Below are 16,754 nucleotides of genomic sequence, written 5' to 3' on the forward strand. Positions count from 1 at the left end.
CTAATGGAAGAACTACCTTTGAAACGCTTCACCCCAAAATTATACCTCACTCTCAAATAACACAACTTGTATCTTTTCTCTTCCACTTCTTGATACTTGTATTTACAGTATACCTTTGATTTCATTGAGGGGTCTCAATCATCAGATATAATGGCAGACGCTTTAACCGTACTCCACAGATGAAACTGCTGCATTCTCCTTCTTTCTGGCTGGCTGTGGAGTATGAGGGGACCCCGAAGGAAGCAGGAGAAGAAGAAGATTTAGATGATCTTCTCCAAATTTATGATAGATCTTCAAGCCATAGAAATGAAGAAGAAACAAGCAAAAGGTTCCAACAATGTACAAATTTATTAGGGTTCCTTTCTCCTCCATTCTTTAATTCTTCTTTCTTCCTAAGTTTACAGTTAGAATAGATTGATATAGATGTTAGTTCAGAGAACAAAATCTTAGGTTATGTGGGAAAAATTAGAGCAAGCCATCATGCTTTTAACCTAAATTCCTAACCAGTAACAAGCACATATATTTCTTTATCCATATCCGTAGATAATTAGAAAGCTCAAGACAAAGGAAAGAGGGAAAAAATGGACTTTATTGATTTGAGGTTTCAAGAAGACGAGAGTTTGCCGACAGTTTCCTTTGAAGAAGAAACCTACGTGGGTCAAAGTGAATAAGACAGACACCCTTTTGTTTTTGGTATTTTACAGTCACAGATTCTTAGAAATGGCGATAGAATGGATAAACTTAGACAGCCAGTAAAAACTATTGGAATTGGACACGCTAAAAGAAGAAACTGAAAAGAGGAGCGCGTGACCCCGAAAATAATTGACTACTTCTCAAAGATCAGAACTCAGAACATCGACCCCACTCGCCATTCCTTCATCCCCACAAAATGACAGAACAGCCATGGCTAACGCCAACAACAAGAACTCAACTCCATATCTAACTATTAAGAGAAGATCGTCAAAATCATTCTATACAAGCTTGGCATTGCCTTCCCTTCTACTGTTTTAAACCGCACCATTTTAAGGAGACCAAGAGGATGTCACATATTTACATGTCCAACCCAGAATATCGAGAGAATTTTTAGGAAAAAGTACACAAAGTTTATGAATCCAACACTGAACCCCATCTTTCTCCTATTACTTGATTTTGGCTCTCTAAAGAATTAAAGCAATGAATTAACCTCCCTTGTCTCTGACTTACTTTCTCTACTATCTTGGACCAGAGAGTTCCATGGCATAGGAGTCTAAAGATCGCTCGTCGTCGTCGTCGTCCATTGTTGAACTTAACATGCTCGAATGATCTCGATCATTGCCATAATTCTTCATTGCATTTGTGGGGTTGTATGTACTTTTGCTACTGTTCCGTGAAGGGAAGAGGTTGACATTCAAGTCATTATGAGTATGGGATGCAGCCCATTTCTCAACAAGGCCATCCCCTTCAAGCATTCGGACCACCTCCGACATCTTGGGTCGGTGGGCAGGTAAATACTGAGTGCAAAGAAGAGCCACTTGCAACATCTCCCCTACTTCAATTTGATCATAGTTGTTCCCTAGCTCTCTGTCCACAAGCAATTCCACTTTCTTTTCCTGTTGTATCTTTTTCACCTGCCACGAAGAGTTTTCCCTTTCAGCCCCATCCGTGTGGGCATCAAATCAACAGCCATATCAAATTATCTTAAATGACAAACTTTCCATGCTTACTAACAGGAAATCATTATAGCATCAAAAGCAGCAGCAATCTTAGATGTTAGCCTCAATCATTGAAACAGTTAAACTAGCTTTAAGATTATGGTTAGAACTTACCCACTCAAGCATGGCGCCTTTTTGGTTAATTGTTTTCCCAAATTCAAGAGCTCTCATTCCAGTAATTAGCTCGATCAAAAGGATTCCAAACCCAAACACATCAGTCTTCTCAGAAGATTGGCCAGTTGAAAGATACTCTGGAGCAATGTGCCCGACAGTGCCACGAACAGCAGTGGTCACATGAGAATCGGCATGGTCAAGCAGCTTTGCGAGTCCGAAATCACCGACCACAGCTTCACAGAAGTCGTCTAGAAGCACATTGGCAGCCTTCACATCTCTATGGATTATCTTAGGATCACATTGCTCGTGGAGGTACAGCAGACCCCTTGCAGCTCCAATTGCTATTCTCTTCCTCGTATTCCAGTCCAGGGCTGGTTTTCCTGTATTATTGAATTGTACATGTTATTGGTTTTTCCAGGATGCAGGTGAGCCCAAGTGAAACAATCACATGAACAAAATATTATCAGAAATCAAATTAAGATCGGTTTAGAAATTGGTTAGGCATCTTCTTTAACAAGAACATAACATATTTTCAAAATTAAGAGGCTTTTTCCAGATACTCCGGAAACATGATCTCTTTAGTTGGTAGTGATATTTCTTTCCATAAAAACACGAGGGGGAGAAGGGTTGACCCGTTTGAGAGTAAAAATGGTCCTGAAATTTTCTTGATAGTGATGTTTGATCTGGAGAAAATTATAAACAGCTGTTTGGCAATGAGAAACTATTTTGGTTCAAGGAAAGGGCAACTACACAGTCAACCTTATTCTCAGGATGGTTTCGACATGGAAAGATCCAAACTTTTGAAGGACCCACTTATAACTTGTGGGCCCATCAAGACCAAACTTTGATAGGTACAACACTGTGCCAGCAAACGCAGTATGTTTGTTTCACAAGAGAGATTAAGTTTTTTTTTTAACCATATATAGGCAGTGAAAGTAGTCGCTGCAAAGTAAACAGAGACAAACCTCTGAGCCTGGAAGCTACACTGCCATTTGACATATAAGGGTACACCAAGAGCCTCTCGTGAGAAGTGGCACAATAACCAATTAACCGAAGCAAATTGCGATGAACTGCAAGGCTAATCATCTCCAACTCTGTGCGGAACTGGGACTCTCCAGTGGTACCCGTTACATCCTTTAGCCGTTTCACTGCCACCATAGTCCCATCGCCTAGCTTTCCCTTGTACACATTGCCAAACCCTCCAGCCCCAAGTATATTTTTGGAACTAAAATGGTCTGTTGCTACCTGGAGCTCTTTGAAACTGAAGTTTCTGAGGTTTCCTAAGCGCACAAGTCCCACTTCTTGATTCTCTACTACAAAATTCACGGTTCATTTAAGGATCTGTTTAGAAAAAGTTCCAAGAGTTCATAATTGATAACACTGACCATTGCTGTCTAGGATGGTTTTGGTCCTCTGATTTTTTCTGCGCCAAAGAATTCCAAGCGCTAGGAAAATTAGGAAAGCACAGCTCAGGCTGACTCCAAGTGCCACTGCTATTCTTTTGGACCTGAGTTTTCCTAATACCCATGAATTAAGAGAGCATAAAAGTCACGTCAAGAAGTCATACCCAATAAGAAAACAAAGCTTGGTTTTGAAGGAGAATAACTTATACAATAGTTACCAGGGGATGATTCTAGAGAGAAAGAAAGAGGAATGGCATTGGCTGAGCCAGAGCAACCTTCACTAGGACTAATTCCACAAATCATTGGGTTTCCCACCACACTGGAGTATTTACAGGAACCAAAACCCAAATTAGAAGAAATCATTCAACTAAGTGTTGAGAAAGAGAGAGAGGGGAGAGAAGCGTGGTTGTGAGTCATACTTGAATGTTCTGGCTGGAAACACAGGCACTGGTCCACTGAGATTGTTAAAAGACAAGTCCCTGCAACACCCAAGTAGTAACATGAACAGAACCCTAAATTTAAATATTGAAAAACAAATGTTTTGAATTGAACATCAGAAAAGTCGTGGAGAGAAGGCAGGTTTCTTATAGTGAAGACAAATAGCACAGGCGAAAGAAAACAAACAAAATAATGAATACTCACAAGAAAGCAAGCTGGGGGATTTTGGCCAAGGACACGGGAAAAGGCCCGGACAAGCTATTATTGTTCACCCTCCTGCTCGTTACAAGACAAAATAACAAAGTGCAACTTATTTCCCATAACTAACTCAAAATAGCAATCAAACAAGCAGCGACTTGTGCTTCAAATACATGATCTTCGAGAAAAAATTGAAAGTCCACCTTCAACTATTAAAATTACATCAAGTCGTACAAAATCTCTATGGAAAGAGTGAAATTTTTAAGATTTACTCCTTATTTTGTCCTCCATGTTCAAGGAAACCAAACAGAAAATCAAGGTGGAAAGAGTTGAATACTTACAGGTAGCGTAAACCATTCAGCTGACCAAAAGATGCTGGTATTGGGCCGGAGAACCGATTATTTGAGAGATCTAATGTTTGAAGCAATGGCAGAGTTCCAAGTTCAATGGGAACTGGACCGGAAATGTTATTGTTCTGCAGCAGCCTTCAAATTTGGATAAGAAATAGAACAGTCAGAAGACTAAACGAGACGTGGTACATCCATGGCGAGCTATGTTTCTTGGAGAAGTTACCGTATTCCAGTTAACTTGATTTGGTTTTCGTGAAAACATTGTAGATGGAGAAGATACAAAACATTTGTAATAAAACAGGGCGAAAAAACCTCACATCCAACCAAAATAAATTCAAAAGTCCAAAAAGATTTCATATCGCTTTCTTCACGAACACAGAGTCTAAAACAAACGTCTAGAACCAGAAGAAAAACGAGACTTCAGTGGGTTTCTACTATTGAAAACAGAGAGTTAATACACTCGGATCTCTTACACTTGGCGAAGATTTGTGAGGTTCCCAATCGCCCCAGACAAACTTCCAGAAAGAGACTGGCTCGGAGCTCCCCTGCAAAATCCCATAAGTCGAACACTTAGTTCCATTTTCCTACCCTCTGGGAAATCAAGTCCTAGAGACCAGAACGTTTCTTGAATTGAAAATATGAAGAAACAAAACAATAAGAACTCACAGTCCTATAACGAGGTTCTCAGGGGAGCAGGTGATCATTGCCCAGCTGCAAGGGTCCACAGAGTCCTCATCCCAATTGCTGAGCACCCCATGCGGATCATTCAATGCCGCCTTCACATTAATCAGGGCTTCCACTGCAGAAAAGGAACAAGCCCATAAGACAGACATATTAGGAAACTTTCAGAAATTTGTTGTTATACATAAACTCAAATTCAAATTGTTGCTCAAGTTTTACCTTCAGGGTTCCGAGGTTCGTAGGAAAGGCAAAGGACGGCAGAAGAGAGAACGATTAAACAACACAAGAGCTTAGACACAACCACCATGGCTTCAAAGAAATGCAGAAGAAGAAAGCAAAAAGAAGAAGACCATATTTCGTCAAGAGCATGAAAATGCAAAACCCATCTCTCTATCTCTCTCTCTCTCTGTCTTTATGAGGCCTTCTTTCACGGTTCTCTTTTCAGTCACCCACTGCACGCCCCCACCCCACAACCCATATACTCCTCACTCACCTTACCAAAAGCTCAAAAGAATACAATACGGATTGAGAGAGACAGAAAGAGGGAGGGATAAACTTTGGTGTGGTGTGCACTTTTTTTTCTTTTGGGTACGTAGAAAGAAGAGAGAGAGGTGCGTATCAGCTGTGTGATACGAATTGTCAGGAAGCAGAAATTGAGAGTGGGAAGTGGGATTATACTGGTGCGCTGCTGAGCCCGAGCCTGAGCCTTGGCCGGACCAAGATGGCTGCCTCTGCCTCTGCCTCTGCCTCTGCCTCAGTGGTACAATCAAACTCTAATGTTATTTTGCTTGTTTCAGGCCAATACATGGCGAGGGCGAACCCCCACTTTTTTTTCAGAATCAAGGCCCAAAAATGGCAGCCGATGTGCCTTCTCCGATTTGAAACACTCCACACTGTTCCAGCCTCTGGTTTTATGCACTTATGTACAGGGAGTTTTTGCTTTTTAGTACAATTTTTTTATGCAGGTTTATGATGCCCTTTTTTAACACGTTGCCATTGTTATTTGGCTGCAACAAATTTATTCCTGCGTTATAATGCTTTGAATGTTTTTCCTTTTGCTTCTTGCTTTATTAGTCTTGTTTGGTCATTATTGTATTTCCTTCTCTGTCTTTTAAAAGTTGTGTTAAAACAAAAAATACCACTTATATGATATACTAAATGCTTTATAGAATTAAAAGTGAGTTGGAATTTTAAAAAAGTATCATCTTCTACATGCCAATTTGTTTATGACTAACTTATTGGATTCTCATGCTTTCCAATTTGCCTTCCTCTGAAAGACTTGGTTTAAACATCTTGGTCTTTTTTTTTTTTTGGTGCGATATTTCATTAAAATTCATAAACTACACATTCCATGTATTTATTATAGTCTAATTTAAGAGGCTACAATAATCATTGATGTTTGAGTGTAGGTGGTCGGTTGACGGTTAGCCACCATTGTAGATGTTTTGGGTGACTTTTATTTTGATATAAGTGGGTAGAACCTTTCCATGTACTTTTGTTTTCTTTACCACAGTTCATAAATTATGGGTAATAGTCAACTCTCATTAATGTCTTTTGGCATTGCTATTTGCATATTCTCAAGTGATATTATGATTCAATAGGTCGGAGGTCAAAACTCACACTAAAGAACCAATTTATTGTATAGAAAAATTGTAGGTATGTTGAGAACGTTTGGACATATTTAATTAAATTAATTATCGTTTTTATATATATTTGATCATGTTCGATTATTTTGATAATTAATAGGCCTACAAGAGTGTAAAATATAGTGAATAGAAAAGATATATATAGTAATATTTCAAATTTAATAAGATAAAATTCAAAACAATTGTATACACAAGTTATTGATTGCTTAGTTGAAACTTATCAATATAAATTATTTAAAGAGGATACGACCAAACAAGATTCTATTAGTTAGAAACTTTTTATCATAGCCCTATTTCTCATTTTAAGATATTGTTTTCAAGTCACGATGTGAAGGGATATCTTCAAACTATATTCTAAAAAATAATAATTGTAAAATTTGACCTTCCATTAGAGCTGGAGATTTCAAATAGTGGTCCAAATCCATTTTGAGATTGATTTTTATCTAATGAAAACTCAAGCTTAAATTTCTCTCTCTATCTCTCTCATTCTTCTTGGGTGCATTAATTAATGTTAGTTGTGAAAGGATATGAATTATGGGAAGGTAAGAGTGAGAGAGGGGTGTAATGGGCATTTAGTTAAATCAAGTTTGAGTCCAAATTAGTCCTTCAGACACTGTCTTTTCTTGTAATTCTTGTGATTACATGCATTGAGATTGAGAGTCATGTGGGGCTCTCTCTATCTGCACAAAACAAAATTATTGAAAGGATTTGATTATTCGTTGACTTTCATACCTCATACCTAATTGACTAAAATAAGTCATTAATTAATCATCCTCCACAGTTTTCATTAGTATGCATATATCATCCTGGAGATCTGCCTCACATTTTAATGGAAAAGTTAATAAATATGCAAGAAATTTATTATTAATTATCATTTCTTTTACTTTTTGGTCTATTCTAGAATCAAGAAATTAATTTTTTACTTTTTTTCTAATATAACTTAAAAAAAGAAATATACTTAAAGATGTGATTGAGAGTGACGGTAGAATGAGTAATTTTGAAAAAAGTACCTTAAAAATAAATTTTCTAATTTGTCAAACATGATAAATAGAAAGAGAAGTGATTTTGATAATGTTATTTTAGTGCCAAAATCACCTTCAAATACACCATTAACCTATGATTAGTTAGTGAAATTCTCATCCTGACCACCATTCAATTTTTGACAAGTAAAAGTAGGAATGCAAAGTGAGAAATTTTTTTTAAATTTTTTACAAAATAAATTATTTTCCAAATTTGACTTAATATCGTTAGAATTTTTAATAATCGTAAAAAAACACAATGATTTGCAGAAAATAAAAATTTACACCTTAAACTCCATTCATCCTATACCAATATTCCAAAAGTAATGTTATTCTAAAAAAATAATCATGATTTTGCCAAATTGAATAATCAAAGCTGCAAGGCTGCAACTGTGGACTCTTTGAACAAAGAATTAAAAAAATAAATGTATTCATTTAAAAGAATCATCTTCCCAGCTACAGTTTTCCAAAACCATGATAAAAATAAAAATAAAAATAAAGTAAAAGGATAAAGCAATAATTAGAATGCAAAAGCAAGTGGTAAACAGAGAATATAATGATATTTAAAGAGAAGCAAGAGGAAAGAAGAAATTAGAAACTCTTTGTAATTAGAACAGAAAAAAAAAAAAAAAATAAAGCTGCAATCAGGGAAAATTCCCCCACAGTTTCCCTCTGTCTCTCTCACACTTTCCCAAGGAAAATTCCATTTCATTATAAATATGTAATGGGTCACCCCATTGTCCACCACACACTTTAGAATCACTTCCTTTTTTTTTTTTTATCTCTAATCATTTTAGGGCTTGACCAATTACACTTCTTACTTACTCTATTTATTTAAACTCTCCGTTTCTACAATATAATGATCTTCTTCAACCAACATTAATTCAAGTCAATGGTAATTGACACATGTTTCTAATAATAAATCATAAGTTCGAATTCTCCTAACCCACTTGTTATTCAATTGTACGTATGAGGCATGACTATTATTTTCATTACTATTAAAGTGTATGAAAAACAAAATATTCCAAAATTTGTTCTCAAATATTAAATGATATAGAATTGAAAGATGTATTGTGTTAACATATTAAATAACCTCTCTTATACAACATATAATATCGGGACCTTTTTTAGTTCTACAATATTTGGATCGGAGATCTGAACCTCTACCTTCTTGATTGATGATATATGATTCAATTAGTTTTAAACTGCTCAAGTTGACATTAAAGGACTTCTAATACAATAGAAATGGCTCTAAAATGCGAGAGAGGTTTTTATTTTTTTAATAATTTAGTTATTGTGCTTTAAAAGTTTTCTAATGAATCATAATATTTATATTTTATATGAAATAGATTCCTGTTATTAACTTCATTTATTTATTTAAACTTGCACCAATAGAAACTTAAACATGCAAGAATCAACTAATCATGTAGCCGTAAATTAATATACTCAAAACGCTAAATGTTACACTAGTTAAGTATAGGATTTATATCTAATAGTGAAAGTTCAAAATGCTATTATAAATTCTTATAGCGTAATACTAAATAAAGAAATTTGAATACCTGGTTGATTATTTTTTTTTTTTTAAGCATAATGGCTAAATAGATAATTTTATAAAAATTTAAAGACTTTGTGAGTTAATAACCTGTTTTAATATTTCATTTTCAACAGTGGATTTGAAAAGAAAAATATTTATTGGTCATTTAAATTTTTATTCAATGTCAGGTGATTTTTCTTTTCTACCTACTGTCTTCTACAGAAGAGATAAAAATGAACTGTGATGTGACAACTAGATAGGTGTCATGAGTGTAATTATTGTTAAAATTTGAACGATTCCATTTGAAACTGGCGTTTGTTTAAGCAATGAATTAGCTCTAACCAAACACTAACTTGGGCGCCAAGAGATTCGTAAACAGTAGTCTCCTTTTAATATGAGCTATTTTTAAATATTTAAATTTATGCGTACTTGAGAACGAATTTACCTTCAATATTTATACTTGACATAACGGTGAGTGAGAAATTAAACGGTTCAACAGTCTACTTCTATTTCAATTTCTACCTGTTCGATTTGAGAGTAGGTCGACAAAATACTTATAAACTCCCAAAGTGCGAGGACTTGAACCATGAGCCTAGTCCTAGAGCGACACATGGACTAACATTTCCCAACTCATAACAGGGCCGAATTAAATAAATTGTTTCAAAATTCACAAGCATGATAATTCAATTAGGAAGTAGGTAGATTTAAGTTGCAAAGTACAAAGATGCTATTTGATTTGCTTGAATCATTAAATTATAGATAAATAAATTAATAAGAAGCCAATAACTTCTAAATATCACCAAACTAAGCATAGATCAATTAGCTAAAATACTTAGCTCCAGCAAAAAGGTCGTGGGTTGTACTAAAAAAGATTTAAAGTATCTTATTTTACTTATACAATAAAGGTCTTATTTATCTAGTTATTTATTATATTATTTTAAAGTTATTAACTCGTTGTTGATGATAAGATGATAAAGAATTGACAACACTGGGTTGTTGTGAGAATATTTATAATTAAGATTTGAGAAGTTGCGATATTTTCCACCAGTAATATATGGAAGAACAAAGCATGTGTTGTTCAATGGCATTGTGTTGTCTTGAATTAATTCCATCCAAGGCTTTCGATTATCCAACCTTCATGCATATAAGTGGCTATCAAAATTGACATGTGAAGAAAAGGAAAATTCCATCCTCACTTTCTCTTCAAATTGTGATGGAAATTAATGTGTAGTCATTATTCAAATTAGGTTGGCATCATTTAATCCATCCAAAAATACACATCAAAAGTCATTAGAGAAATTTATAACAATTCAATAAAATCTAAAGCAAACATGCTAAAAAATCACCTACGAAATCGTCAAAGCGAGCATAGCTCAACGATAATTGATATATATCTCCAACCAAGAGGTTATAAGTTCGAATCTATTCTCCAACATGTTGTACTCACAAAAAAAAAAAATCACCTACAAAATCGGGAGGAACCATCACCAAAGAGGAGCATATATACATACATACATACATACATATATATTGGAAAAATCCAAAGAGGAGCATACTAAAGCTTTGGTCTCAATAAATAAATCCATACATATGAGCTACAATGATTACTAGCTCTATTTTATGGCATGTTGAATAATGTTCTCTTTTTGTTTTGTTTTTCATTTTTAAATCTTTAGAAATATAGTGGCTCATGTTACTCATTTCTCATTCCTAACATTCTTAGGAAAGGTTTACAAAATTATGTAGGTTGATGGTGAATTTCGGAGAGGTTCATATATCCTTCAGATTGAGTGATCGACGGATAAATAAGTCTGCAACAATGAACCTCGATATTGGTATAGTGCCCTGTCTAAAACTCTTCGATGAAGATAGTAAAGAGCACCTCGGGAATTTAGTGACAACTTTTTCACTTACTCCGATGGCCGTGGTGGTTATCTCCTTTTTATAGATGCTCATGGCCAACCAAAGAGGGACGTTTAGCACGTGCCATGGTGGAGCTTGCTGTCATACAAGATTTTGACGGGCAGTCTAGAAGACATTCCCAGTGCGTGGTAGCTGTATGATCACCGACCATCCTGCTGCCTGCTACTAGGGTATCGTGCCTCTCGTACTATGTTTCAGGCACCTACGTTGCGTCCTCCCTCAACCGTACACATTATGTAGAACATGATCCCCACCATCAGCTGTCACTCCTCGAGCCAAACATGCCTCTGACTTTCGCCCTCGACAATGTATAAATTTTGAAAACAACACAATCAAGTTTTTTTTTTGTTTTTCATTTCTAATTTAAAAAAAAACAAATTTAAAAATTATTTTATTATTTTTTACTTAAAAATATATTTTGATTAGAAACATGAAGACAGAGTTTTAAAAAAAAAATAGAAAAAAAAACCAGCATATTATGGGGATGGATTGTGAAGTATGAGCCTAATTGGTCACATCAAGTCAGTTCCTATCTTCTTCCACTCCAACTGGCAAAGCGAACAAACTGTCTCTGTCAAAAGACACCCTGTTTGGTGGCATTGGCAACCCCATTTTTTCACATTTGTAAGCAATTCCTCAATTAGCCAATGCTACTCTCTTTTTCTTCCTTCCCATTGCTTTTCTCACAAGCATTCCATTTTGATTTCTAAATGTTGCATCTTAATAGTTGGGATGGTAGAGTCTAATTACTGAATAGCCACAATATAACTCAAGAATAGCCTTTAGTTCCACATACATTCGAAGTTTAAGTGACGTTTAAAGATGTTACAAACACGACAACACGAGATACGAAAAGACTCTGAAAAAATTATATATTGTACTAGTAACCTAACGCTAGTCGATGACTCTTTCTCATGCTTCTGGTGTATTGAAGTTGATAAGAATTCTTGTATTTCACGAGTTTTATGCACTATAACAGAAATGAAACTTGTACTGTAGTTGCAAGCACACTTTTACCATATAAATAAAGGTGTCCGACGTCAATTTTTATGTATCCTTGTTGAGGATCAAAAGAGTGTTTTGGTTTGGCAAGTTAGAAGCAATTTGTTAAGAATTGATATTAGGAAGTTCTAGTTGAAAAGAAAATTCTCTTTGCCTAACAGAATTTGTATAAAATAAAACATAGACTAATTAAGGAAAATAGGTACAAATGTTTGGAGTAGTTTCTTTTCGGGTTCCTTTCTTTATTTTTAATTCTTTTGATAGTATTGTTCCTCACACTTGCAAAAAGAAAATTTATCATTCGTACCCACATTCAAATTTCTAACATTAGTTTCTATATTTGACCTAAAAAACTATTTTAGTAATCTCTATAAATCATTTGACAAGTGTATATTTATCCAAAATATATGAAACCATATAGTTATTTGAATTGATGAGATATAATAATTAAAAGTTAAACAGAGAAAAAAAAAACATTATCATCACAAGTCAAACTCATTTATTTTAATAATAATCTAAAACATCAAACATCACATTATCCAACATCTTATGACCTATCTATAGGAGATGTATCATCTTTTCACCACATCTCTACTCAATATTTTGTTTGACCTATCCTAAATAAACAATTAATTAAAATTTTTACCAATTTCTGGTATGCTATTATCCAATGGATCTAAATCAATTTTTCTAAAAAACAAATTTGAACGATTAAGTTTGTTAAAGAACCATTTTTGTTTTTTCTTCCATTACAATTTTTTTGAGATTATAAACAATTTTTTAAAAGTAAAAAAACAAAACACGTTTTAAGAAACAAAAAATAAAGAAGGTAGTTTGGAAAAATAAATTTTTTTAAATTTGAAAATAAAAAATTAGAGAAAACAATAAACAAATGTGAGAATAACACGTGAATTTTTCTTCTTCTTTTTTTCTTGAATGAAAAAACTTATAACTAGAGATAAAATATAGAAAAAAAAAGATACACGAGAAATAGTCTTTTCATAGTTACAAAACACATATGACAACACAACTTCCAGAAAGGAAAAAAGAGAAAAAAAAAAAGTGTGTAAAAACAAAACCCTAAAATTTCAACATAAAAGTGGCATCGCATACTTTTTAAGTCGTTCAAAATTTTAAAAAATAATAAAAAAGAAAAATTCCGACCACCACATCCTGAAGTTTCCATGCTGTAGAGGCTAAGGTAAAAGGTTCTTTATAAGTATGTGTTTATTTTGCAACATTAACATAGTTGTTTTGGATTCAACAAATTTTACTATTAAGTTAGTCTTACATTAGATATAATTGCCACGTTAATCATTTTCTTTAACATTATTAATGCAGAAACTATAAGATATAAAGATGAAATATTTTTTTAATATATATATTATATTATATTATATAAAGTTGAATGGGGATTTTTTAAAATGAAAGTAATTAAAAAAGAAAAAAAGGAAGACATTGGGGAATCCCAGTATCCATAATCTTCGTTGGATTGCGTTTATTCTGTGGTGCGGTTGGAATTGATGCTTCCACGTTTGGTTGCTTTTTTTATTTCATTTTATAAAGTTGTAAAAAAAAAAAAAAAAAAAAGAAGCCAGCATTAGCATTAGATGACAAAACCCTCTTCAAATTTTCATTTATTAACAAATAGAAATTTCCTCCCTTTTCGTGGCTTTTATCAATTCTACAACTTTTTCTTTTCTTCTTCTTATTTGTTTATTTAATTAATTACCTTTTCCCTTTCTTCTTCTTCCTTTTTTTTTTCTCTTTCCCTCACAAAGATAGAGATAAAGTTAAAGTGACGCACCCGTGCCTTACCCTTGCTCAGCTTTTGGGGCCCCGCATTATATGGCTGTCACTTTATTTTGTTGACCTTTGCCTTTTACTATTTTGGGCCCAACGGTCTTCTTTCTTTGTCTGCAAATACTGTCTTGGGCTTTAGGCCCATACTACGACAGCTCATTTTCCAACTATCTAGGCAAAAGTTTTCAACAATGACCAACGTAAAAATATGATCTTCTCAAAAAAAAAAAAAAACGTAAAAATATGAAAAAATCTCTATAAATTTTTTAGTTACGAAATTATCATCCCTGAAATAATTTTAAAATGAATATATTATTCCTCGTTTTCCATAGGAGAATCCTACCTATATTTTTTTCTCTACCATCATTCAAATATTTTTAGGACAATTCAACTGAATATATTATTTTCCCATCATCGACTCTCCTTTGATAGTTTACCTCTTTGATCGCCTTCCTTACTGATCTTTTTCGGTGTGATGTCTCCTTAAATTTGGTGAGTTATGTCTCTACATATATATCAAATAATAGTGGTAATGAAAAAAAAACCTAGAATCAAGGAGAGACGATGAAAGTTAGGATATTTTATTTTAAAAATAATAACCAAATAGGAAGGGTAGAAATCTCAAAATCAAACTAACAAAACAGTTAGAAAAAATACAAATGGATATTTTTTATTATCAAAATATATTTTATCATTTTTCAAAATCGAATGATAAATAGGGACACAGACCATAAATTCTCTAGTTTTTAACTGGTGGTTGTGTTAGCCTAATGGTGTAGCCCAGCAATTACGACTGTCATGAAAGTAGCCCACTGACGCTTGAGGTTCAAATAAGGCGAAGTTGGGCCTTATTGTGGCCCATATTTATCGCTTTTGGAAGTTAGACGCTGGGTCGAGCCCATGAAATGGGAGCCTCCTCTGCAAGACGGAGAATTTGAATTGTCTGGACAGGTCATTCTTTTAGCTATATTTCGCATAAAAAATACAGCTAAAAAATAAACTAATTTTCAGACAGGTAAACCTTATGGCATTTTTGGTGATGATTTTGTTTTATTTGTTTTTTTTAGTTCGGTGATGATTTTGTTTTTAATTGTCCTCTATCTTTAAACGTTATATTTATTTACAAATAATCTTCTCAGTTTGTAATATACTTTAGTGTAAAAATGAAAAAAAAAAATTATAGTAAATGATATAAAAGAAATATATATTTATAAAAATAAATTCCAAAAAAGTGACTTTTGGTGGGTCTCATGTAATAGTATAAATTTGCAATTTTTGTCATTTTCGTAAAATTTGAAACCTAATACTATATATATTTACATGTTCCTTTAGTGCTATTTTTGTAATTCTATCTCTTAACAACTGTGCCAAACTTAAATACTAAAAATAGTTTCTAAGTAAACTGTTTCTTGTTTTCCAAACTGAGATGATATTTGAAAAGTTAAAAAGTGAAATTTTAACCAAGAAAATCTTTGTTACATACAACAGGAGCGCAGGCAAAAACTTTTTCAAGGGAAGGGCAAAATTTTGTACCATAACACTTTTATATCTACGATACTTTATTTCTAAAAATTTAGGGGAGGGAGCGAAATAAAAAACAATACTACAAAATCTTCAGTATTTTATATATGTTATTTCTGTTGCGATAAAACTAAGGGAGGAGTAATAGTCCATCTCCTTCCTTCTTTGCTCTGCCCACCCATTTCTTAAAAGTAACCCGAATAAATTATCAAATTATAACTATATGTCATTCCTTAGATAGTTCAGTTATATTCAAGTTAGTTGTTTTATACCTCCAAGATGATAATACTATCAACATAACATTAACATTAACATGACAATGTTCATTGATTAAGATTTCTTAAATTTCCATATTTCCAAAAAATTGAAACAGAAAAACCAAAATTGTTTCACTCCATACGAACAATTAGATACATAATTAGTGGTGACTGTATAGAAAAACTAGTTAAGGCAATAATACTCCTACTTAAAAAGCCCTAATTTCAAATCTCCAACTTAATTTAAAATCATATTAAAAAAGAAAAAAAACATACTTAGTTGATATATTGTCTTATTTTATCGAGCCATGACTTCATCTTCTATGTTATCCTCAATTAGGTAAAACTCATATAATAAATATGTCTTATCAAAATTTTGTTAATCGATCGACTATCAATAATAGCCCAATATGCCAATATGAGTATAGCTCAGCGGTTAAAGCATCTATATCTGATCAAAACGTCTTGAGTTCAAGTCCTTCTGTACTAAGAGAAAAAAACAACAACAATGACCTATATAGTCATGTAACTAAAAAATTAAGGGTTCGTTTGATAACCATTTCGTTTTTAGTTTTTGGTTTTTGGTTTTTAAAAAACAGACTTGTTTGATAAAATGATATAGAATAAACACAATACTTAAAGTGGAATGAAAATCCAATTGACTTAAACAAATGAATAACCAACATCAACCTAGTTCAATTGGTTAGAATACTTATCTCATACTCACCCTACATACATATTGTGTTAAAAAAAAGGGAATAAATCTATATTTTGACTCAAATAAAAACAGAACAAGTCCCGGATATGCAAGGAAACCATAAAAGGGCCAAAATTCAACACTACTGCACCATTTGTAATATCATTATGCATTTGTCTTTATTTGGGGCAAAGAATTCAATGAGTATGAATATCGTAATTAATATTTACAGTAAAAATTTTAATTTTATTTTCAAGAATTTGAAAATTCCAGAAATGTTGGGAAAGTGATGACGTGGAATACGAGTATGACAACACCTCCCAATGGCAATAGATAGGGCTCTGCACCAAAATTCCAATATTTCCAAAGGAAAATAATGCTTTCTAATGCCAGAATCAAATCTTGTTCGTTAGGTTGAAAAATTAACAATTTATTATTATTTTTTTAATATTACTATTTGTATTTATCCCTTTTTAT

The 16,754-nt window shown here is 33.3% G+C and overlaps 1 protein-coding gene across 2 annotated transcripts; it reads right to left on the reverse strand.

Annotated features, from left to right (window-relative positions):
- Positions 1-570: 570 nt before the first annotated feature.
- LOC111007318 (protein CLAVATA3 INSENSITIVE RECEPTOR KINASE 2) lies at positions 571-5,896 on the reverse strand. Of its 2 annotated transcripts, none has more exons than XM_022279637.2 (11): positions 5,095-5,896; positions 4,861-4,993; positions 4,668-4,739; positions 4,186-4,329; positions 3,851-3,922; positions 3,628-3,687; positions 3,427-3,527; positions 3,191-3,322; positions 2,771-3,115; positions 1,806-2,185; positions 571-1,607 (listed from the first exon to the last, which is right to left on the reverse strand). In XM_022279637.2, the coding sequence occupies exons 1-11, from the start codon at positions 5,180-5,182 to the stop codon at positions 1,212-1,214; spliced, it is 1,923 nt and encodes a 640-aa protein (XP_022135329.1). In that variant the 5' UTR covers positions 5,183-5,896; the 3' UTR covers positions 571-1,211. The 2 variants fall into 2 exon arrangements, with proteins under 2 accessions (XP_022135329.1, XP_022135328.1); XM_022279636.2 differs by having other exon boundaries at positions 2,771-3,118; positions 5,095-5,895.
- Positions 5,897-16,754: the final 10,858 nt, after the last annotated feature.

The sequence above is a fragment of the Momordica charantia genome (genome assembly GCF_013281855.1).
Source record: "Momordica charantia cultivar OHB3-1 chromosome 6 unlocalized genomic scaffold, Mcharantia_2.0 BLBB01000006.1, whole genome shotgun sequence".
In the NCBI taxonomy this organism is placed as follows: Eukaryota; Viridiplantae; Streptophyta; class Magnoliopsida; order Cucurbitales; family Cucurbitaceae; genus Momordica; species Momordica charantia.